This window comes from Staurois parvus, unplaced genomic scaffold (genome assembly GCF_062004578.1).
Source record: "Staurois parvus isolate SC_StPar_1 unplaced genomic scaffold, SC_StPar_1.0 ptg001490l, whole genome shotgun sequence".
NCBI classification, from domain to species: domain Eukaryota; kingdom Metazoa; phylum Chordata; class Amphibia; order Anura; family Ranidae; genus Staurois; species Staurois parvus.
In genome coordinates, this window is record NW_028319286.1 from 1,135,984 (window position 1) to 1,159,247 (window position 23,264).

At 43.7% G+C, this 23,264-nt stretch overlaps 1 protein-coding gene across 1 annotated transcript in view; it reads right to left on the reverse strand.

Annotated features, from left to right (window-relative positions):
• The window catches only part of HELZ2 (helicase with zinc finger 2), a 62,987-nt gene that overhangs the window by 7,171 nt on the left and 32,552 nt on the right, over nt 1–23,264 (reverse strand). The window contains exons 10-18 of the mRNA XM_089662568.1: nt 22,621–22,752; nt 17,269–17,433; nt 16,802–16,943; nt 14,358–14,474; nt 12,353–12,545; nt 10,850–10,984; nt 6,379–6,591; nt 3,198–3,351; nt 1,450–1,617 (exon numbers count right to left, since the gene is read on the reverse strand). Coding sequence (XP_089518694.1) covers nt 1,450–1,617; nt 3,198–3,351; nt 6,379–6,591; nt 10,850–10,984; nt 12,353–12,545; nt 14,358–14,474; nt 16,802–16,943; nt 17,269–17,433; nt 22,621–22,752 — 1,419 coding nt within the window. The remainder of the gene's footprint in view (nt 1–1,449; nt 1,618–3,197; nt 3,352–6,378; nt 6,592–10,849; nt 10,985–12,352; nt 12,546–14,357; nt 14,475–16,801; nt 16,944–17,268; nt 17,434–22,620; nt 22,753–23,264) is intronic.

Consider the following 23,264-nt stretch of genomic DNA (forward strand, 5'->3'; position numbering starts at 1 on the left):
GGTCACGAATGTGCTTATGCAACAATCCAAATAGTCAGTCCTGATTACAAGGGTGCGGATTTATTTATGAAGGATCCACTTAGGATGTTACTTCAGGTTGGGAGTCAGGGTCAGAGGTCACCAGAAGTCAGACAGATGCTGCGCTTTTAACTGCCTGACCATGTAGAATCAAACATAGTGCTGCAGTTGTTTACGTTTTCCTTAAAGCCAAACTCCATGATTATAATGGATTCTACATAATTCCCGTTATATTGTAAAGCGCTGCGCAAACTGTTGGCGCTATATAAATCCTGTATAATAATAATAATTGAAATACGAGAGACATATACACTATGTGCTTACTTGAATATTGGGGTGCTTTGTATATTTATTCCAGATCATTGCAGTAACCCAGTGTGAAGGAGCTTCCTGTATTATAGACCAGTCACTGCTGCTCTCTCTCCTTGTGCAGGGTGAATGGTCTGATCTCCACCCCTCCTGTAGTTTTCTGCAGGCAGCCTGTAGTGGGTGGAGCCTCTCCCCCCACAGCTCAGCTCTCTGTATAGCACAGTGATGTCATTGCTAGTTTTACAAAATATAATCTGGATTTGCAAAAACATCTGGTGCACACAAAGTGGATTTACATTCATTGAGCAATATATTTAAATGACGGATTTTGTGCCTGGAGATCTACTTTAATGATAGGGGTTTGATATTTGAACCCTCATTAAAGCGGAGTTCCACTCACTCTGTAAAAAAAATAAAAGTCAGCAGCTACAAACACTGTAGCTGCTGACTTTTAAAAAACAGCCACTCACCTGTCCCACATTCCTGCGTTGCCCCCGCCGCAGCCCGTTTCACCGGCCGTCCTGTATTCCAGGAGGCCCGCACCTTCAGTGTGGGCACCCAGCTGTGACAGCTTGCGGCTTTACAGCCAGGTGCCCACTGCGCATGCGCGAGTAGTGCTGCGCTTTCTGAATGGCCCCGTCGTATTCTGGGACCTGTTACATGTCCCACAAGACTACGGGGAGGGAGGGTAGGAGGACAACTTCCACTTCCAATCGCCTAGGCGATCGCAGCGGACGTGGGAGCGGGTACCTGTCAAATTCGGGTACCCGCTCCTCCCCCCTCGCTCCCCAAAGGTGCCAATCCTTAATAAGGAGCGGGGCACCAATCTTTAAAGCGGAACTTCCCCTTTTGGGTGGAACTCCGCACTCGCAGGAGCAGGGAGGCAGTATAACAGGCCAGGCAGATAATAAGGCGACAGCTGTCAAACTGGTAACCTCTGACTTTCTGAAAATGAATCCTTAGATAAAGTAAAGCCCAATACAGGGGCAATTATTATAAGCCAGCTTTATTATTTCAATTTTAGACTGAGTATTTCCATTCTGGGATGAGACCAGTTGTGAATAATTATTCCTAAATGGTGCTATATAGTGTACATGAATATCTAAATGTGTCACTACTCACCTAGTATACAGAGGCCCTCCTTGGCTCTGGTAAGTGCAACGTTAATCTGGTTTGGATCACCCAGAAATCCAAGATATTTCCGCTGCCAGCTGATGGTGGGACGACTGTCCAGTTCTTGAGCAGAAACAGAGCGCACGGTGGAAAAGATAACATATCGCCACTCGCTCCCTGCAGAAGTATATAAAGGGGTGAGGTATGTTAACAAAAGAGAAGAAAACCTATAACCCTTTTTAAAAGTGCCTAGAAAGCTTACCCTGTAGCTGATTTTATCTCAGTAGCAAGGGTGATAACTGCAATGTTTGACATACAGAAAGCTTAGTATGATACCGAGTACCTGCTCTGTATAAACGTATGGATGGACTGAGTGCCTCCCCCCACCACCACCTACAGGCGTATCTCGGTTTACGAACGCCTTGGTTAACATAATTTTCCGTTTACGAATAAAAATCCATTGAAAAAACGAATTTTTTTTTGCAATACAAACGGATTAATTGATTTTTAATGCATTTACAAATTTTTTTTAATCATGTCCCTGTACAGTATTTATGTCTTTAAAGTGCACTTTACAAAGAGTTTTGAACAGATAGCCGTTTTTTTTACTTTTTTCTGACCACAGGAACGGATTAATTGGTTTGCAATGCATTTACGAATTAATGTTTTATCATGTCCCTGTACAGTATTTATACCTTTAAAGTGCACGGTATTAAGAGTTCTGACCTCCTGAATGGATTAATTGGTTTTTAATGCATTCTCGTGGGAAACCTCCTCTCAGTTTACAAATTTTTCGCAATACGAAAAGTCCCGCAGAACAAATTAAATTCGTAAACCGAGGCAAACCAGTATATATAAGTCATAGAGGACTGTGCATTGGATTGTTGAATGGTGGGAATGGGATTTAGCTGCAAGTCAGAAGAGAAGATCAAGGCTCTGAATAAAGCAAACACAGGGAATTAGGGTGTTCTTAGACGTAAAGGATGTTATTTAAAGTGTTACTAAACCCTGGACCCTGCATTCACTATATCCGGTCTCCCCGGACCCTGCATTCACTATATCCGGTCTCCCCGGACCCCGCATTCACTATATCCGGTCTCCCCGGACCCCGCATTCACTATATCCGGTCACCCCGGACCCTGCATTCACTATATCCGGTCTCCCCGGACCCTGCATTCACTATATCCGGTCTCCCCGGACCCCGCATTCACTATATCCGGTCACCCCGGACCCTGCATTCACTATATCCGGTCTCCCCGGACCCTGCATTCACTATATCCGCTCTCCCCGGACCCTGCATTCACTATATCCGCTCTCCCCGGACCCTGCATTCACTATATCCGATCTCCCCGGACCCTGCATTCACTATATCCGGTCTCCCCGGACCCTGCATTCACTATATCCGCTCTCCCCGGACCCCGCATTCACTATATCCGGTCTCCCCAGACCCTGCATTCACTATATCCGGTCTCCCCGGACCCCGCATTCACTATATTCGGTCACCCCGGACCCTGCATTCACTATATCCGCTCTCCCCGGACCCTGCATTCACTATATCCGCTCTCCCCAGACCCTGCATTCACTATATCCGCTCTCCCCGGACCCTGCATTCACTATATATGGTCTCCCCAGACCCCGCATTCACTATATCTGGTCTCCCCGGACCCCGCATTCACTATATTTTGTCTCCCCAGACTCTGTATTCACTTTATCCGCTTTTATAAAGAAAATGCACAGTAGTATACAATTACACGAACCTTGGCTCTTCATTATGGTGGACACGGTCACATTGCTCAGTCTCATCTCCTGCAGCCTTTTATTGATCTCTGACACTTGTGCATTGTATGCGGTCAGGATAGCGATGTCACTTTGTTCTACAGACTGAGAAACAAGTAAGGCAGCCAAACGAACCTGGCAAAAAAAAAAGGGTGCTCTGATCAGAGTGGGAACCGGCACGTTAGCAATGACCTATCGATGTTCACTATCCCAACATTCTGGGGTGAAGATGCAGCAACACATTCTTCTTGGCTTTCCCTGTTCTTTGCCACAATTACTATTACGAACAATTACAGCTGTACATTTTTATTTCAAATAGCAACTGTGTATAATCAAATCTGTCATATTTTGAGAGGGCAATCGTATCGTTTGCATATCTCCTACCTTCTGTTTAAGGCCCCATGTACACAGGACACTTCTGAATGATGGAAACTGACTGCTGGAAAACGTAGGTTAAAAAAACGTCTATTTAGCCATGTTTGCATAATGCGTTTATGCGCGTTTATATTTAGAAGCGTTTTTTAAACAGGAGAACCTCCCAAATGCCCAGAATGCACCGAAAAGTGGTAAATTATTAACTATTTCAGACTGTTTCAGAGAAATACAGAGAGTAGAAGCAGAGACAGCAGTATGTGTTGAGATTAGCTGAGGTGTGAGTTGCTCATTACCATTTCTTTTGTTTCCAAGGGTGGGAAAGGTGTCTGGTGGAGGGAGTCATTAAGGCCGCCTGGCAGGGGGTCTTCATGAGGAATTTAAGGTGTGAATGGTCATTAACATATCTTTTGTTTCCAAGGGTGGGAGAGGTCTGAGGTGTGAATGGTCATTAACATATCTTTTGTTTCCAAGGGTGGGAGTGGTCTGAGGAGTGAATGGTCATTAACATATCTTTTGTTTCCAAGGGTGGGAGAGGTCTGAGAAGTGAATGGTCATTAACATATCTTTTGTTTCCAAGGGTGGGAGAGGTCTGAGGTGTGAATAGTTCATTACAATGTGTCACAAGCTTGGTAGGAACATCTTGTGTTCAGTGTTTTGTCCATCTGAGCACCTTGAAAACACTTTGCATGCATTTTTCATGATGAAAAAAGGCTCTGGACAGCATTGGGAACTGGAAGAGTTAAAAAAAAATTTCAAATGCAAACGCTTATAAATGCGACTTGCCACCTTTACAAGCGTTTTGCATTTGAAACGCTGATAAAATCAACTGCTGAACGCAAGTTTGGTGCATTCAAAAAAACGACTGTAAACTCAAACGCCTGCAAACGACTATAAACGACGATGTGTACATGGACACATAGGAAAACATTAGGGAGAGTTCAGGGGCTGCTGAAAAAATGCTGAACAGCTCCTAAACGTGAGTTTATCAGCTGCAGTGTACATGAGCCCTGAAGTCATTTTATTGGGTTATTTTGTGATGGGCAACTTTGAAGATCATTCAAGCCCAGTAGGCAAGAGGGGAGTGCACAAACTCGATCTATAGAGGAAATGTGGAATTTTGCATAGAATTTTTTGCTGCCCATATCTGCAGATCTACCGGCATGCATTCTTCACTAAAGGTAACCTCTGCTTATGTATTTGTTTCATCATACAGGGGCATTTGACAGGCGGCAAGGAGGAGATATTGCCTCTTCCCTGCCAGTGTCAACCCTGTAAATGCTGCACCACCACACTGCAACCAAGTTTGAATTGGCATCAGCCTCTTGCAATCCCTTGGACAGAAGACTTCAGAATGGGAGAGAAAGAAATAGCATAAGGAGCCAATCAGCTGTGCTGTAGTGCTCATGTGCTAACAACGAACATTAAAGTGTTACTAAACCCCAGATTCCGCATTAACTATATTTGGTCTCCCTGGACACTGCATTCACTATATCCGGTCTCCCCGGACCCCGCATTCACTATATCCGGTCTCCCCGGACCCCGCATTCACTATATTCGCTCTCCCCGGACCTGGCATTCACTATATCCGCTCTCCCCAGACCCTGCATTCACTATATCTGCTCTCCCCGGACTCTGCATTCACTATATCTGCTCTCCCTGGACCCTGCATTCACTATATCTGGTCTCCCTGGACCCTGCATTCACTATACCCGCTCTCCCCGGACCCTGCATTCACTATATCTGGTCTCCCTGGACCCTGCATTCACTATATCCGCTCTCCCCGGACCCTGCATTCACTATATCTGGTCTCCTCGGACCCTGCATTCACTATATCCGCTCTCCCCGGACCCTGCATTCACTATATCTGGTCTCCTCGGACCCTGCATTCACTATATCCGCTCTCCCCGGACCCTGCATTCACTATATCTGGTCTCCTCTGACCCTGCATTCACTATATCCGCTCTCCCCGGACCCTGCATTCACTATATCTGGTCTCCCTGGACCCTGCATTCACTATATCCGGTCTCCCACAGTACACAGTACACAGAACAAGAAACTGCAATTATTTCAGTAAATATAAACAGCTAAATACCTTTTCTCATCAGCAGTATATAGCAGTCTTGTGACTTCTATCAGTGTCCAGCAGAGCACTAGTTAGAGCTTGTAGGAGGAGTTTTCTTTCTGCTTTAAGAGAATGCAAAACCCCTGACCTCTGTCTGGACAGTGCTGATTGGCCCTGTGCTGATCACATGCACTCTCCCAAGTAAAAAAAAAACTCTCTAGCAATACACACTAAACTGAGCATGTGCAGAATGGCTACAGTTCAGTCTGTCTTATCAGACACTGATAAGACGTGGACATTTGAACAAGAGGAGGAGCAGAGAAGTCAGGATCAAACGGCCTTTTTATACAATGCAGAGTATTAACCCCTTAGGTTCCACAGGGAGTATAACAAGCATGCGTATACAGACTGATTTTACTGTTGTGGGTTTAGTAACACTTTAACTGTTCACTTGGAGACTCAGAGGAACAAGACCTGTTACTTAACTGCACCAGAAAACTGCAGAGATTGTGCTGTGTATCAGAGCTGTGTAAATTTCAAAGGTGGATGGAAAGAAATACATATTGTTTGGCAAGTAAATAGTCCCCTCGTATTTATGTATCTGTGCATTAAGCTGTCTGGTCGCCATTTAGGACTACTGGTCGTTTCACTACGATAATGGAAAAAGGTAATAAGACATATAACAAGGCAACAAAGACAGGACAAAATAACAGATGAATGCATACTGCTTCCTTGGCCTCTTGGAGGTTCGCCTTTGAGCTAACGTTTCCTTCTTCAGTGGTGACCATCAGACTTTGCTCCTGCCCATTCACTTCTCCAAATACTATACGGTGGAACATTCGTGAAAAAAAGAGGCTTTTCCGCAGGTTAAGCTGAGGGCTGGTCAGGAGGCGATTATCATAAAATTCCTTAGATGGAAATGTGCAAATATCTAAATGCTGGAGATAAATAAAAAACACACAAAACTGGGATTAGCTACAATGCACAGCGACCTTTCCAAGGGGTTTTCCTTAAATTTCCTCAACACCCCTCCCCCCCTCCAATAATTTGAAGGAGATAAAGATGTATTTTTTGTAGTCTAAATCAAAATAGCAGTCTAGGGTAACAACCATGACTCCCTCCAAAGATACAGTGCAATGAGTGAGAGTTGTCACCCTAGGACAGGAAGAGTGTTATTCTCAGGATTTTCGAAAAAGTTTGTATAGCTACAATGTATTAGATTTTTGGTTTACATATGTCTTCAATAAATCAGATACATAATCACAATTTATTGTGTATCCAGTTCTGAATATTGTGGAGAGAAGCTAGAATGCCTGGTTTTTCACTATTTGTCCTGATGACCAGCGTTACCACTAAAAGCCACGGCAAATCCAAACCTGTCATTGGAAAAGGAGTTGTGTTAGGCTTAGTATAAGGAACGACACTTATGCTGCTGCTTGTCTGGAACACTTATTTTATTGTTGTTCTTTGAGCTTTGTAAAAAATTCAATAAATACTATTCAATTAAAAAATATAATAATTGCTGGAGCTGGTGGCACCCCTGGCTTTCTATTTTGTGAATCAGTGGAAAGTTGTCCAGCAATTGTTATATTTTTCCTCTCCATTCCGGTCCCTTTTGCCCTTTTGTGTGTTGAAACCCTTTATATACACTGTGAGTGTCGGGTCATGTGTGCTTAGTCCGGGTGTGCTCTCTCTCCACCTTTCATCACCTCTCTCTCTCCTCACCTTTCTCTCTCCTCCTTCCCCCTCTCACCCCCCCTCTCTCTCTCCACCTTTTGCCCCCCCCCTCTCTCTCTCTCTCTCCACCTTTCTCTGCCCCCCTCCCCCCTCTCACCCCCCTTCTCTCCCCCCCCCCACCTTTCTCTCTCCTCCTTCCCCCCTCACCCCCCCTCTCTCCACCTTTCATACCCCCTCTCTCTCCCCACCTTTCTCTCTCTCTTCTCCTTCCCCCACTCACCCCCCCCCCCACACTCTCTCTCTCTCTCGCCATCTTCCCCCCCTCTCACCCCCCACCTTCCCCCCCTCTCTCTCTCTCTCACCACCTTTCCCTCTCTCTCTCCACCTCCCCCCCCTCTCTCTCACCTCTCTCTCCCCACCTTTCCCTCTCTCTCTTGTCACCTTTCCCTCTCTCTCTCCACCTCTCTCTCTCCACCTTTCTGTCTCTCTCTCCACCTTTCTCTCTCTCCCCCCCCCCTCTCTCTCACCTCTCTCTGCCCACATTTCCCTCTCTCTCTCTATCTCACACACACCTCTCTCTCTCTACCTCCCCCTCCCCATCTTTCCCTCCCCTCTCACTCTCTCCACCTTTACCCCCCTCTCTCTCCACCTTTCTCTCTCTTCTCCTAACCCCTCTCTCTCTCTCTCACTCACCTCTCTCTCTCACCTCCTTTCTCTCTCTCTCTCTCGCCACCTTTCCCCCCCTCTCTCTCTCGCCACCTCCCCCCCTCCTCTCTCGCCACCTTTCCCTCTCTCTCTCCACCTTTCCCGCTCTCTCTACCCACCTTCCCCCCCCCTCTCTCTCTCTCTCTCTCTCCTCTCCTAGTGTGTCACAATTACTTTATCAGTTGGCCACCTCTAGTTACAGTTGGGCTCAAACGTTTTCATACCCTGACAGAAATTGTGAAGTTTTGGCATTTATACTGAAAATATGACTGATTATGCCAGAAAACTGTCTTTTATTTAAAGGAGAAGTACAGCCAAAGGTCTTTTGACTGTACTTCTCCTGTGGATCACAGGAGTGCAGTTCTTTCTCCACTCCTGTGACCTATTTTCAGCTGACAGAGGGCTGAAGCCCGCTGTTAGCTGACATCACTCAGCCGGTCCAGGCTGGGGAGAGATCCCGACTTCAAAGTCGGGATCCACCCCACAATCTAGAGTGGAACCTGGCTCAGCCTTTCAGCAAGCTGCTGAGAGCCTGAGCCAGCTGCTCTCTCCCCCTCCACAGCCCAGTGCTCCAGTGAGTGCTGGAGAGACAGAGCAGAGAGCGGTAACTGACAGTCACCGCTCTCTGGTCAGGGCAGCTGTGAGAACTCAGTCATGTGATTGCTGAGTTCTCACTCTTAGAGCCAGCAGGGGACTGATGCTGCATCCACCTAGGTAAGTATAACTGGGAAGAAAAAAGTCCACACTTTTAAGGATAATGATCATATGAAGCCATTTATTATTGCACAGTTGTTTTGCTCCTTTTTAAATCCTAATGATAACAGAAATCACCCAAATGGCCCTGATCATAAGTTTCTATCCCCTGGAATGTTTGGCCTTGGTACAGACACACAAGGTGACACACACGGGTTAAAATGGCAATTAAAGGTTAATGTCCCACATCTGTGGCTTTTTCATTTGCAATTAGTGTCAGTGTATAGTCAATGAGTTTGTTAGCTCTTATGTGGATGCACCGAGCAGAAGAAGACTGTGAAAAACCCTGCGTAACAAGGTAATGGAACTTTATAAAAGTTGGAAATAGATATAAATAGATATCCAAAGCCTAAATATGCCAGTCAGTACGGTTCAATCACTTATCAAGAAGTGGAAAATTCAGGGATCTTGTGATACCAAGCCAAGGTCAAGTAGACCAAAAAAGATTGCAGCCACAACTGCCAGAAGAATTGCTCAATACAAAGAAAAAACCAGAGATAACCCCAGGAGAAATACAGGCTGCCCTGGAAAAAAGGTGGTTTGTTTTTTTTTTCAAGGAGCAAAATACGACGATACTTGAACAAAGATGAGCTGCATGGTTGAGTTGCCTTTACTGCGCCAATTACAAAAAAAGCCCATTTACAATATGCCCAACAACACCTCGACACGCGTCACAGTTTCTGGCACACTGTAATCTGGAGTGATGAGACCAAAATAGAGCTTTATGGTCCAAACCATAACTGCTGTGTTTAGAAAGGGGTCAACAGTGAAAATACCATCCCCACTGTGAAGCATAGTGGTGGCTCACTGATGTTTCGGCTATATGTGAGCTCTAAAGGCACAGGGAATCTTGTGAAATTTGATGGCAAGATGAATACAGCATGTTGTCAGAAAATACTGGCAGACAATTTGCATTCTTCTGCATGAAAGCTACACATGGGACACTCTTGGACTTTCCAGCACGACAGCGGTCCTAGGCACAAGGCCAAGTTGACGCTCTAGTGGTCACAGCAGAAAAAGATGAAGGTTCTGGAGTGGTCATCACAGTCTCCTAACCTTAACCCCTTCACGCTGGCCCTTTAAGAGTTTCAGAAGCCGGGAGGCGGGACTGGCGGGGTGGGGTTTAAGGTCATGTGACCGCCGTGACGTGTCGTCACACAATCGGGAAAAAGTCCCGATCGAAAGAAAAGATCGGGACCTTTCCGTGAATACCGGACATGTGTGCTGGGAGTGCGCAGGCACGCGCTCTCAGCACATATGTCCTTTTTTAATAGAACGCAAATGTGCGGCCGCTCAGCGTCTAGGCCCAGACGCCGGGAGGCCACACATTTGCGTTCGTCCGACGTGAAGAGGTTAATATCATCGGGCCACTCTGGCAGGATCTCAAACGTATGGTTCATGCAAGACCACCAAAGACTTTGAATGACCTGAGGCATTACGCCAAGACGAATGGGCAGCTGTACCACCTGGAAAAATTTGTGGCCTCATAGACAACTATTACAAAAAAACGCACGCTGTCATCAATGCTAAAGGGGGCAATGCACAGTATTAGGAACTAAGGGGGTGCAGACTTTTGAACAGGGGGCATTTCATTGGTTTACTTTGTTTTATGATTGTGCCATACTGTTATAGCTGAAAATGAAAACCATAAGAAATAAAAGAAATGTGTTTGGCCTGCTGATTCATGTTTTCTTGGTGTACACTGTTACGAATTCTCCAAGGGTACTCAAACATTTGAGCACAACTGTATGTGTGTAAAGCCAGCCACAGATGAGTAATAAACTGAACAAAATTAGTGTAGATCGTCAAATTGTTCATTTTTCGCATCATTAGTGTGCCAGCTGCGACACACTATTTTCTTGTCGCAATCAAAAGTGCCTGGTCCAACATGCTGGTTTTCAGAAAAATTAAACAAATGATGACGTGTGAGCTATTTAAATTTTTTGATCAACAGAAAGTTCGATTTTAGACTCATCTATGGCCGGCTTAAGAAGAACCCTATAGTTTTCTGCACACCCTACCCCCTTTGTTATGTACATAAGATACAGACATGCTTCTTACCATACGATACTGAGTGTCCAGAAACAACGCCCTTTCCTCATACCTCTCGAAGAGCGAACGATCTGTTTTAAGAAGTTTACAAACTTCATTCTTTACTACAGGGCGAAGCTGACGATGGTCTCCGATCAGCACAATCTGGAACAAAAACCAAGATATTAAAAAATAAACTTTCACTGTTTTAGAAGGACTGAAAAGTTTTCGGCTTTTTTTCACCTGGTGATCCTGCCACTATAAACACTTAAGCTGGCTACACATTATACATTTTTTTATTACAATTTCTGGTAGATTTACCAAAACCATATAATATAGGGTCAAACATAAACACTTTCATTGTATGCAGTCAGGCAGGCCCTTGCACTACATTCAGTGAGTATAGAAAAGAATCACCCCCTTTAAAATAATTACATTTTGTTGTTTTGCAGCCTGAAATGAAGACAGACACAGTTGTTGTTTTATCCAGCTGTATTTACTCCGTGCAACTTATAACATCCAACTGACAGATATAACGCCATGTCAGAAAAAAAAAAAAAACCTTTCACTAGCTGTTTTGTCCCCCCATGCTTCTCTTAAATACTAACTTTAATCCTACATCGATCCAGCGCTGTGTCGTTCAGCACTGGTCTCTCTCCCTGCTCTCACAGGACAGATTGGTAGAGTAAGGAGGGGGGCAGTGACTCACACAGCCCTGCTCAGGAGTGTGCTCGCATGTGTGCCTTGATAGCAAACAGCTTGCTATGGGGGCACACACGGCAGAGGAGGAGTGGATTGCACTGGCAGGGGACCCTAGCAGAGGAGGTAAGCTCCTGCTTTGTACAATTTGGGGCAGCACACTGGCTAAACGGTTAGCACTTCCACCTGGCAGTACTAGGGTTGTTGGTATGAATCCCAGCCACGGCACCACCTGCCTGGAGCCTGCACATTCTCCCTGTGCCTGTGTGGGTTTCCTCCAGTTTTCTCCAACATGCTGGTAGGTTCATTGGATCCTGTCCAAAGTGGCCCTAGTATATGAATGTAAGTTAGGGATTGTACGCCCCTTGAAGGTTAGGGACCTTAGATTGTACGCCCCTTGAGGGTTAGGGACCTTAGATTGTACGCCCCTTGAGGGTTAGGGACTGATGTGAATGTACAATATATATGTAAAGCACTTCGTAAATTGATGGCGCTATATAAGTACCTGTAATAAATAAATAATATCGTTGCACAGAGCAGGTAATCATAAACCTCTTCCTTCATATTAGATAAATAAGAGACTTTAATATCATTTTAATGTCTGCAGCATAATTCAACCTCTATGTACATCATCAGTGTGGGAAACTCCTCTTTCACCTGTTTTCTATCTCAGTCCTGCTGATCTCTTGCAGCCTCTTCCAGCTACTTCATGTCTTCACTTCACCGGCTGCTGCATGTAGTTAACAATGGCAGAACATGTCTGCACAATGAACGTCGGCAAGGCTGCTTATAGCCTCTACTGAAAGCATATGACAGTATGGCTTTTCCACTTACCGACTGTACACTTTTGTGGCTGACAAGTGGCACAAGAGACTCCGGCTCAGTGCACATCCCGCACTCATCAATGATCACCTGCGTGATAGGCAGCTCTGTCAGCATATTACTGGAAGATGCCACGCATGTACACAAGATGATGTCATGCTGTTTCAGCTCCTCTTTGCGGGCAGCGGCTATCAGGGCCTTGTACCTGAAGTAGAAAGAACAAGACACAAATTGACATCTTCAAAAAGACGATGTAAGAAAAGGTGAGATACAGAGTTAGCCTAGGTTCACACTTGCCCGCAGTCTGCAGGCTGGTTACGGGTGAAGGAATCGAGGGTGTTCCTACACCCGCAACCAAATCGAACTGCTCTTACAAGACGCACAAGGCTGCCATTCATTGTGAATAGCACTCCCACGCATCTCAACTTGCAGAGCGTTTGCGGGTGAGGGAACCGCAAGGAAATCGCATGGTCAAAAAGGCCATGTGGTTTCCCTGCGGACATGTTTTCAAAAAGGGGCATGCACCTCTTTTCTGTGGGAAATGCAGGCTCAGCAGCAAATTCAAATCAATGGGCTGCCGTGCCCGTTCAAACACGTCCGCTCAGCCCGCAATAGTGTGAATCCCAGCATGTCAAACAGTGAAATTTGGTTTACTGATTGGTTGCAGGCTTTACTTCTACACATAACCTTCTGCACTACATGGTAGATATACCCAAAACAAATATTTTGGTTTTTGATTATCATTGCAGGGCTGAATCCACTGACAGTTGATATTTTTACAGAATCCTGTAGGGAAATTACCCTGTTGACACTTATATCTTTGGCCCCTCCCACAAGGGTATAATGATGATTCGGTGCTGGATTAATTGTACCTTAAGTGCTAGGTTGCTTCCAGTCCATGAAGTGCAGAAACTTTTTTTTTCTGCACCCTCATGGGCCTCACTAGAACCTGAGACCCAAGGCAGGTGTCCGTTTTGCAACCTGGCATGATCCAAGCAAGAAAATAGCAGACTTTTACTTTTTTTTCTGTTCTTCTGAAATTTTGCAACTACATCCATACTGTTACCTGTACCATTTGCCATTTAAGATTTCAAGCACAATTCATAATTTGTACAATTCTCTGTAAAATGGACGATGCGGCATGCACAGATGGAGGTGAATGAAAAAAAAATCTAAATATGTTTATCACCAATAAAGACATTGGGGGGGGGGGGATATACTAAAACTGGAGAGTGCAAAATCTGGTGCAGTCCTGCATAGAAACCAATCAGCTTCCAGTTTCTTTGTTTTTTTGTTTTTTTTATCAAAGCTTAATTGACAATCTGAAGTTTTTATTTTATTTTTTATTTATATCAGGTACTTATATAGCGCTGTCAATTTACACAGCACTTTACATGTGTGTGTATATGTATATACACACACATACATATATATATATATATATATATATATATATATTGTACATTCACAAAAGTCCCTAACCCTCAAGGGGCGTACAATCTAAGGTCCCTAACCCTCAAGTGGCGTACAATCTAAGGTCCCTAACTCACATTCATACATATCTGTACTAGGGCCAATTTAGACAGGACCAATGAACCTACCAGCATGTCTTTGGAGTGTTGGAGGAATCTGGAGTACCCGGAGGAAACCTGCGCAGGCACACGGAGAACATGGAAACTCCAGGCAGGTGCTGCCATGGTTGGAATTCGAACCAACAACCCGAGTACTGCCAGGCAGAAGTGCTAACCATTTAGGCACTGTGCTGATTGGCTACCATGCACAGCTGCACCAGATTTAGTAAATCAACCCCATTGTTTAATTACAGTTGGGAGCCCCTAATATTTATTTTTTTACAATATGTTAATGGAAAGATGGCAACATTGGTTTGCTCTGCAATAGCCACAGTATCTTAAGAGAGGTGAGTGGAAAGGAAGTAAGACAGAGCAAGAGAAAAACACAAAATACACAGTGAAAGGCGACGTATGAGACACATATAACCGCTCCTGTTTTTCCTTACGCATCTATGTCCTCTTGGGTTATCTCTTCTCCATTGCGGATTCTCTGATCCATTTCCCGAATTTTTTTGCTAAAGGGGCTTGGGGGCTGCCGGATCAGGTGATGCAGGGCAATAGGTCTGAAGGAAACAGAGGAACCATCTGTCAGTATGCAGAACAGAATCGTGCAAAGTATTACATTCTACAACATTCAACCAAGTCTGAAAAGTTGGAAATCCTGTCCTGCACAATTCTATTCTATTTTCAAGTTTCTGTTAATAGTTTCAAAAACAGGTGGGAACTTTACTATACATACGTGTGAATGGTATGACTAGCTCTTTTACATTTTGACAAATTGCACTGTAATGGTAGGATTGGTGGACCATTAAAAAAGTATCACGACAGGCCGAATTCACAAATCCAATGTGGTTTTATCAGTGTCAGTAGAAAAGACAAAATTAAAATGAAAAGGCAGTATTTACGTGCTGGTTCACACTGATTTATTTATTTCAGGTACTTATATAGCACCATCAATTTACACAGCGCTTTACATATATATTGTACAATCACATCAGTCCATAACCCTCAAGGGGTGTACAATCTAAGATCCCTAACCCTCAAGGGGCGTACAATCTAAGGTCCCTAACCCTCAAGGGAGGTACAATCTAAGGTCCCTAACCCTCAAGGGAGGTACAATCTAAGGTCCCTAACCCTCAAGGGGCGTACAATCTAAGGTCCCTAACACACATATACTAGGGCCAATTTAGACAGGAGCCAATTAACCTACCAGCATGTCTTTGGAGTGTGGGAGGAAACCAGAGTACCCGGAGAAAACCCACGGAGGCACAGGGAGAACATGCAAACTCCAGGCAGGTGGTGCTGTGGTTGTGATTTGAACCGGAGACCCTAGTACTGCCAGGCGGAAGTGCTAACCATTTAGCCACTGTGCTGATGCGGTGCAGAAAACCACAGGTGATTCAGACAGGAATCGCACCCTATTCCTATTCAAATCACATGAGAATCTTTGCAGTTCAATGTAAACCCATTTATTTTGTATGGCTCATATAGCACTGCACCCACAGGAAAAAAGGTGCATACACCTTTTTTTTTTTTTGCCACACTGGAATTGGATCGCATGGGTTCTCACACCCATGCCATATGATTTAGCCAATCGCACTGTGCTTTGAGACCTGTTTTTGGGGTGTTGTTAACTTAAATGATAAGTTCACTTTTTAAAAAAATAAATAAATAAATGCTCATTTTTTTACAGGTAAAAAAATGTGCATTTACTAATTTTTTTTGGAGCCTGAAAAGCGCAATGCACGACCGACTCCTGCAAACTGTCAGTGTCTGTGTGCCCATACAGGCAAGCAGATACAGTCTGACAGGATGACTCAGCCTTTGCGGCTGTCAGGACTTGTAGTTCATTCATTCACAGAACTCTGTGAATGATGCAGCCGTGTCGGCAGAGCCCGGCATGGCCATGTTTTTTTCGAAAGGTGACAGCTAGTGCGGGGAACTTCTCTCTGTACTGCTGTCACAGGGTAGGGTGGGGGGAGGATCAGGCAGCGGTGGAAACGTGTTACATGTTCCACCCTACAAATGGGTATGGGTAAAAACATGTAACATGTTTCCAAAGGTGAACTTATCCTTTAACACTGATGCCAGCAGCAGTTCGCATGAATGGAGTGCGGTAAACTCACAGGAATCGCTGCGAATCCAGCACCCAGTGGTGTATGTAGGTTTTGTGCTGCCTTAGGCAACACAAAAATCGGACGCCCCCCCCTTCCCCACAGAGAGAGCCTGGACACCAACCAACACCAACCCCCCCACCCAAGAGAGCCGTCCACTACCACCACCCTCCATACACCAGCCACCCCAACCCCCATCCCACCTCCCAACAAGAGAGAGAAATACACTCACCTTCACAGCTCCAGACATCCCCTGGAATAACAGTCAAGCTCTGCATACACCGTCAAGGAGCCCGCAGCCTCTCTTGAATCCCACCCAGTCCCCATGCCGCATGTGTCCCTTCTTCTGTCTGTTCTTCCAGGGGGCAGTGCTGCCCCCCTGAAAAATGCCACCCTAGGCAAATGCCTTGCTTGCCTTGTGGTAAATACACCCCTGCCTGCATCGCATCATTGTGAACCAGGACTAAAATCCCTGGCAGAGACATTAAATATTCTTTTAACGGCCTGCTTTTCCTTGCCTGTAATAATCTTTCCAGAAGAGAACTGCTTGAGGTCACAACACAGAACAAACAAGCATCATGCAATATGATCCCAAACCAGACCACTGCGGTGCTCTGTGTGATGCACTTCTCTATAGAATAGGATAGCCTTTGTAGAATAACCACCACAGCCTCTCATTTCTCTCCTTGTGATTGATTTGCAGTACACCTTTGATGGTGGTAAGGCTAAAACCCTTACTATCACTGGCGACTTGACTGTGTCCCCAGACCTCTTACCTCAATGTTTCATTGGGCTTCCCTTCTCGGAGATATCCGGTATTTTTGAGATTGCTTCCAGGATAGGGAAACTCACTCAGCTCCATCTGTTCACTATACACGCGCAGTGGGCGGAGCTTGTCACATAGAGGGAGCAGCATTTCTGAAAAAAGGAAAAGCAGAGTAATTGATGTAAAAGGTGATGCCAAAGGTGGTGATTAGTATAAAATTTACACAAATTCCTGTACAGAGATACACAGAGGTTGGAGCACCTCTGACACACTGTATCTGGCAGTCCAAAGACCCAAACCTCAAATTCTGTATTAGATAATAATAGCTTCCTCTATAAATTCCTTGGGGGGAAAACACGCAAAAACCATATTAGGAGTATAAAAGAAGAGTCTCTATGTAAATTTTAACATAGGAACTCTCCAAAGTCATGCCTTACCAGATGAAATGACCTTCTAGACCATCATTATGGGGCTTACCGCTTACAACATCCACCGACTTGTTTGATGGACCACAGTACATGAGGATTCGCCGGCCATTCACCTCTTCCTCCTCCACTTCACTTTCCATGGCTAACTCTGTCAATTGGTTTATGTGATGGAACCAGTAGGCCAGATGAACCCCGACCACAGTTTTTCCAGTGCCTGATGAGAGAAAATGGCCATCAGCTGAGTAATGGGAATGGTCCTGTTCCCCATGGGGCAAAACTGGGGCCTTGCTAACAGGAATCTACAGCCTTGCGTGCTTGAACTGTTTATATTCTTTGCTGTTCTTCCTTCAGAAGTTTCTTAAATATAACCCCAGACAATAAAAGTATTTTTTTACTCAAAATCCTTTCTTGGAGTCAACTGAGGGACACAGGAAGGCTTTACCCTTAAGGTTATACTGTCCAGTAATGGCAGATAACGTCCGGGTTCAGAAAAACTTAAGTCCGGACCAAACCCAAGCTCAACTCAACCTAAGCTCATCACTACGTACGTGGAGCCTAGTGCCTGACGTGCATCTCCGCAATGTCCAGTCCAGCGGGGTCTGGACATGACCAGGGGCGGGCTGACAATTTGGAAACTCGGGCAATGCCCGAGGGCCCGGGGTCAGTAGGGGGTCCCATGAGATGCCCCTGGTACCTTTTTCATAGGCTTTTTTGAGTTTGGACAAGGACACAGGGGCCCCATGATCCCCTATTGCCCGGGGGCCCCATGAGTTTTCAGTCCGCCCCTGGACATGACAATCCAAATGCTAGGCTGAGGACAGATTGGACAGCTGCAATAGTAGAGACAAAACTCCAGCAGCAATTAGTCTTTTACACTGCAGGGCTGAAGAAAAGACACCCATCATCTTATGATATTGGCAAAAACCCAAGGCATGCTAATAGGAAGGGTTATCAAATTCAAGTGCAGTGTCTAGTCCTCCTGTAGGTTGCAGTATAACCCGCAGAATACTTCCTATGTCCCCAAATGGATGAGAAAGAAATGTACCTATCTCTGAACAAACCACATGTAACACTTGTATGTGGCAAACCTATGCCAAATCTTCACATTACTAAAGACTAAAAGAGGGTACAAATTGTGCTTTCCTGCTTGTGACTTGAAAGGGTGCCCATTTATAGTTTTACAGAGACAAAAGAATTTCAAGTATGATGTGCTGAGACTTGTAGTTCAACTAACAGAAGAAAAGTAAGTGTAATATGCTATGCCTTGCAATTTTGCAGAGGCAGAAGACACATAATTGGTGCCAGCTTACTCCTGTAGTGTCACAAACACTGGGAGCAAGCCAATGGGAAATACTGTGCCGACTGAACTCTGCATTCTATCTGATGTGTGTCAGAACAATGTGTATGTACACTCACCGGCCACTTTATAAGGTACACCTTGCTAGTGCCAAGAAAATCTCCCCCACGCCATTACACCACCACTACCAGGCTGAACCGTTTATACAAGGCAGGATGGATCCATGCTTTCATGTTGTTTATGCCAAATTCTAACCCTACCTTCTGAATGTCGCAGCAGCCAATCTGCCAATTCTCCTCTGACCTCTGACATCAGCAAGGCATTTTTGTCCACACAACTGCCACTCACTGGATATTTTCTATTTTTCAGCCCATTCTCTGTAAACCCTAGAGATGGTTTTGCATGAAAATCTCAGTAGATCAACAATTTGTTGAATTTAGTCTCTCTTGAGAAGAGGAGATTAAGGGGGGATTTGATCGCCATGTATAATACATAAGGGGGATATGATCTCCATGTATAATACATAAGGGGGGATATGATCTCCATGTATAATACATAAGGGGGGGGGATATGATCTCCATGTATAATACATAAGGGAGGATTTGATCGCCATGTATAATACATAAGGGGGATATGATCTCCATGTATAATACATAAGGGGGGGATATGATCTCCATGTATAATACATAAGGGGGATATGATCTCCATGTATAATACGTAAGGGGGATATGATCTCCGTGTATAATACATAAGGGGGGATATGATATCCATGTATAATACATAAGGGGGGATATGATCACCATGTATAATACATAAGGGGGATATGATCTCCATGTATAATACGTAAGGGGGATATGATCTCCGTGTATAATACATAAGGGGGATATGATCTCCATGTATAATACATAAGGGGGGATATGATCTCCATGTATAATACATAAGGGGGGATATGATCTCCATGTATAATACATAAGGGGGATATGATCTCCATGTATAATACATAAGGGGGGATATGATCTCCATGTATAATACATAAGGGGGGATATGATCTCCATGTATAATACTTAAGGGGGATATGATCTCCATATATAATACATAAGGGGGATTTGATCTCCATGTATAATACATAAGGGGGGGATATGATCTCCATGTATAATACATAAGGGGGGATATGATCTCCATGTATAATACATAAGGGGGGATATGATCTCCATGTATAATACATAAGGGGGGATATGATCTCCATGTATAATACATAAGGGGGGATATGATCTCCATGTATAATACATAAGGGGGATATGATCTCCATGTATAATACATAAAAGGGGATATGATCTCCATGTATAATATAATACATAAGGGGGATATGATCACCATGTATAATACATAAGGGGGGATATGATCTCCATGTATAATACATAAGGGGGGATATGATCTCCATGTATAATACATAAGGGGGGATATGATCTCCATGTATAATACATAAGGGGGATATGATCTCCATGTATAATACATAAGGGGGGATATGATCTCCATGTATAATACATAAGGGGGATATGATCTCCATGTATAATACATAAGGGGGATATGATCACCATGTATAATACATAAGGGGGGATATGATCTCCATGTATAATACATAATGGGGGATATGATCTCCATGTATAATACATAAGGGGGATTTGATCTCCATGTATAATACATAAGGGGGATTTGATCTCCATGTATAATACATAAGGGGGGGATATGATCTCCATGTATAATACATAAGGGGGATTTGATCTCCATGTATAATACATAAGGGGGATTTGATCTCCATGTATAATACATAAGGGGGGGGATATGATCTCCATGTATAATACATAAGGGGGATATGATCACCATGTATAATACATAAGGGGGGATATGATCACCATGTATAATACATAAGGGGGGATATGATCTCCATGTATAATACGTAAGGGGGATATGATCTCCGTGTATAATACATAAGGGGGGATATGATCTCCATGTATAATACATAAGGGGGGATATGATCTCCATGTATAATACTTAAGGGGGGATATGATCTCCATATATAATACATAAGGGGGATTTGATCTCCATGTATAATACATAAGGGGGGGATATGATCTCCATGTATAATACATAAGGGGGGATATGATCTCCATGTATAATACTTAAGGGGGGATATGATCTCCATGTATAATACATAAGGGGGGATATGATCTCCATGTATAATACATAAGGGGGGGATATGATCTCCATGTATAATACATAAGGGGGGATATGATCTCCATGTATAATACTTAAGGGGGGATATGATCTCCATATATAATACATAAGGGGGATATGATCTCCATGTATAATATAATACATAAGGGGGATATGATCACCATGTATAATACATAAGGGGGATATGATCTCCATGTATAATACATAAGGGGGATATGATCTCCATGTATAATACATAAGGGGGGATATGATCTCCATGTATAATACATAAGGGGGATATGATCTCCATGTATAATACATAAGGGGGGATATGATCACCATGTATAATACATAAGGGGGGATATGATCTCCATGTATAATACATAAGGGGGATTTGATCTCCATGTATAATACATAAGGGGGATTTGATCTCCATGTATAATACATAAGGGGGGGATATGATCTCCATGTATAATACATAAGGGGGATATGATCACCATGTATAATACATAAGGGGGGATATGATCTCCATGTATAATACGTAAGGGGGATATGATCTCCGTGTATATTACATAAGGGGGATATGATCTCCATGTATAATACATAAGGGGGGATATGATCTCCATGTATAATACTTAAGGGGGGATATGATCTCCATATATAATACATAAGGGGGGATATGATCTCCATGTATAATACATAAGGGGGGATATGATCTCCATGTATAATACTTAAGGGGGGATATGATCTCCATGTATAATACATAAGGGGGGATATGATCTCCATGTATAATACATAAGGGGGGATATGATCTCCATATATAATACATAAGGGGGGATATGATCTCCATGTATAAATATATCAGTGGTTTATATAGTGAACTCGGTGTAGAGTTATTCACCCTCAGGTCATTACAGAGGACAAGGGGGCATGCTTTACGTCTGGAGGAAAAGATATTTAATCTCCAAATACGGAAAGGTTTCTTCACAGTAAGAGCTGTGAAAATGTGGAATAGACTCCCTCAAGAGTTGGTTGTGGCCAGCTCAGTGGATTTCTGTAGGAAAGTCCTGGATTCTTTCTTGGATACACAGAATATAACTGGATACTAACATTTATAGGTAAAGTTGATCCAGGGAATATCCAATTGCCTCTCGGGGGATCAGGAAGGAATTTTTTTCCCCTGCAGGAGCAAATTGGATCATGCTTTGCTGGGTTTTTTGCCTTCCTCTGGATCAACTGTGGGTGTAGGATTATAACTTTATTTTTTATTTTTTGCTTGAACTGGATGGACTTTTGTCTTTTTTCAGCCAGAATAACTATGTAACTATGTAAATTTTTAAGCACTCAGACCAGCCCATTTGTCACCAACAACTATGCCACGTTCAAAGTCACTTAAATCCTCTTTCTTCCCCTTTCTGATGCTCGCTTTGAACTTCAGCGAGTCGTCTTCACCATGTCTATATTCCCAAATGCATTGAGTTACTGCCATGTGATTGACTGGATTAGCAATTTGTGTTACCAAGCAATTGAACAGGTGTACCTAATAAAGTGGCTGGTGAGTGTATATGGTGGGTGTAGGTATATTCACAGTTTATGTGATATGGGTTTTGCACCATGATTCCAAAGAGACTGTAGCTATGCTTTTCCCGCAACACAACTCATTTGCAGGTCTTTCCCTACCAGTCACGGAATGAGTATGTGTCCATGTTTGCTACAGGTATGGCTCGAAGGCTGGAGAAGTAGTCTCCTCAAAGAATTATTTTTTTTATAGGCGTGGGCACAGACATCATCTAGCATAAGATATATATATATATATATATATATATATATATATATATATATATATACTGTGTATATATAAGCAGGCACACAATCTAGGCTAACACTTACCAGGGGGTCCTTGGATAAGGGTGAAAGGCTGAGTTAAGGCTTTGCGCACGGCTTCTGTCTGACTTCTATTGAGTGGACGGGGTTTCTCCGGGATGGCAAACGACGCCTGATTTTTAAACTTTGTGTTCATGACTGTAAGGAAGAACAGAGCACTTGTAAATACAAGCATAAGCACAGATCTATATTCCAATACTGAAAATCTAACAAGGGAAGTGGAAAGTCATCAGATCAAAAGATAATAATGTTATGGAGGAACTCAGAATAACTAAAACTGCTGTAATAATACTAGTGATAGACTAGCATATATGTCATTTTTTCCTTTGCCTATCATTAAAAGCAACAGCCAGATCTGTTCTCACCATTCCCAGGCTAGAGGTGACTGGTGCTTTAAATGCTTCAAAAAAATCTGCTTTAAGTTTGTTGAATGTTTTGTTAAGGCTTGCTGAATCTGTCATTTCTCAGGATAGAGATTACCAGCTATGAAAAAAAATTGTATGTTTAGGACTTCAATCATACCATCATTGTGTTCTGCTACCTCTCCAGTATATTACCCGCAGAAACCTTCACAACTTGAACCCTGCTCCTGTTATTACCTTTTTGTACCACTAGCCCCTCCCTCCTAGATTGTAAGCTCCCATGACCAG